At 37.8% G+C, this 2572-nt stretch overlaps 1 protein-coding gene across 1 annotated transcript; it reads left to right on the top strand.

Moving 5' to 3' along the window:
* The first annotated feature begins 253 nt into the window (after window positions 1-253).
* Window positions 254-2348, top strand: LOC137973539 (transcription elongation factor 1 homolog). Its single transcript, XM_068820373.1, has 3 exons — window positions 254-397; window positions 744-814; window positions 1763-2348. The coding sequence occupies exons 1-3, from the start codon at window positions 285-287 to the stop codon at window positions 1825-1827; spliced, it is 249 nt and encodes an 82-aa protein (XP_068676474.1). The 5' UTR covers window positions 254-284; the 3' UTR covers window positions 1828-2348.
* The last annotated feature ends 224 nt before the right edge of the window (window positions 2349-2572 follow it).

The raw sequence follows: 2572 nt of genomic DNA on the forward strand, positions 1-2572 counted from the left end.
GAACCCGACAACCGATTTGTTTTTCAATGAAATAAAGAAAACGAACCATCAGCTGTTGAATGCACACGTTGCCATCAAAACCTTTAAATTGGTTATTTCTCGCCGTCAGTTTCACAGAGTGTGACAAAAATATTGTAGTTCTTTTTCCCTCTCGTATGGATTCCTGCAGTCCACAGTTTCAGCTTCGCATTCCCGATTCCTGATTTTCATATCAACCAAGCCTGCATCGTGCACACGCGGTCACTAAGGTTTTCGCATGCTGTTGTTCACGAACGAGTGAAAAAATGGGCAGAAGGAGATCTAAACGTAAGCCAGCACCTAAAAGGAGGCAGGATCCCCTGGATAAGCAGTTCAACTGCCCCTTTTGTAACCACGAAAAGAGTTGTGAGGTTAAAATGTAAGTTAAAAAGGGGAAGTTAGTAGTGTTATTCATCCAATAAATTTACCTATTTTATCTGCACTTCTCTCTCATTTAATACCTCGGGTCTTTCTATTCATATCTATCTAGCATTGGCTTTCTACCAATGATTCCTTGGTTTGATCCTTGGACTTGTAGTCATGCTTAGGTTTAAGCTGTCGTTTCTGTACTCTGCTTTGAGGAGTTTTCCTCTCTGTACTCTGACTTAATTCCCTCTTCACAAAAACCAATTGAATTGATTTACAGTCTTTCCAGTCCGCAGACCATTTTTCCTTGGGTGTATTTTTTCAAGACTGGTGAAACTGAGTGTTTTTTTTTTTTTCAGGGATCGTGTCAGAAATACAGGACACATCTCGTGTCGAGTTTGCTTGGAAGATTATCAGAGCCCTATCACGTGTATCCTTTTTGTGGCATTTTATGTCAAGTTTACTTTTTTTAGTTTGTAGTGGGTATTACACATGAGTACATTGTAATGGCAATCTTACGAAGTTCCTAAAACAAGGAATGACCTAAAATGATCTAACATGACCTAAAATTAGTAGTTCATTTTAGACACCATTTTAGCCCATTTAGGTCATTTTAGATCATTATGTCAAAATTAATTTTCATAAATTTGTATCGGATTGGTCGGTGGCCTCATGGTCAGTGTGCTCAACTCCAGATCGAGTGGTCCGGGTTCAGGTCCTGGCCGGGGACATTGTGTTGTGTTCTTGGGCAAGACACTTTACTCCCACGGTGCCTCTCTCCACCCAGCAATTGAAAAGCAAGCCTTATTGTAAGTATTGGGTACATACAAACAAGAAAAGACGGCCAAAAAAATGCGGGAATCGTGACATCGTTGCTCAGTAATGAATAATTATGACCACTTGTGCTATGTATGAGAAATTCGCCGTTCAGTTCCATGTAGTGATTGTATTGATTATACGAGTGTTTTAGTTCCTGGTAAAACACTCCTGCCATAATTTATCATAAAAGTCATATGCAGTATGTTCTTTTAAATTAATAGCGGATGTTACTGTACATTGTACTTTCTTCAATCTAATTGGCTATGAATCAGCGGCAAGTTCTACGAGTACTTTCTCGTTTTAATGAAGGTAAAATTTTAATACGAGCTTTACGTTATAGTTACTTAAGCGCCTGATCCCTCCTGAACATTGCATAATAAAACTGTTATTGAATTCAGTTTTTGGAACATCAATCTACAGTAAATGATCAAGGTTTCTGCAAGTTGTATCAGCAACATTGATTGATTGTACACATCAAATCTCTTTGCACACTTCAGTCACCAGATAGTTAACTTTAAGAGATAGCAATACCATTTAATTTCTCTTTAACTGGCACTAGATCTTTCAGAACCTGTTGATGTATATAGCGATTGGATTGATGCTTGTGAAAGTGCAAACCAGTAGCCTTTGATGGTCAGGGAAAACTGATACATGTTCAAAGACTTATTTCAAGATCTTGAGATCAACACATTGATGAAAACAAGATTGCAGTCTGAACAGAGAAATCGATGTATTTGGAATAACTTATTTTTGTAAATAGAAAACATTGCCATCATTATCACTGCAAACAATACAAAGATTTAAAATTGTTCTCTGTTGAATCAACATGCCTTTTTAGTGCTCAGTGATCTTCTTCCTGAACCTGAGTGCATCATATCATTGATAGATGAATGTTTTGCATTGGTACTAGTAACACCACCTGCAGATTGGAGTATGGGTTCGACAGCAACTTAATTCAAGTTTTCCAAGTTTTTCCTTTTAATGATTCAACATCCAAACCCAATGCATGTTCTTGGAACTCACTCCCAAGTTGCATGGAATTTTTGAAAGATTGTTTTAACTGAGTTGCAAAATATCGACCTAAACGTGGCACTTTGTATGTTCATGAGACGTGAGCAGAGATTCCCCAATTGCATCAATAAAACATAAAGCTATTGTATCACCCAGAGTGGTTCTTTGAATTCCTATTCTGGTAAGTGGCTAAATGTCCACAGGGACTATGAAGTGTCAATCTGGGGTTTGGTGACTGTGTGGGTCTCTTCAATTATCTTTTGAGTGTATGACTTGATTGCATTTGGATCTCTGAGCTTTCTCCTATGTAGGAAATTTGCTAAACATAGGAGAAACTAAATGACGTTTAAAAGACCGT

Source organism: Montipora foliosa, chromosome 10, assembly GCF_036669935.1.
Source record: "Montipora foliosa isolate CH-2021 chromosome 10, ASM3666993v2, whole genome shotgun sequence".
NCBI lineage: Eukaryota > Metazoa > Cnidaria > Anthozoa > Scleractinia > Acroporidae > Montipora > Montipora foliosa.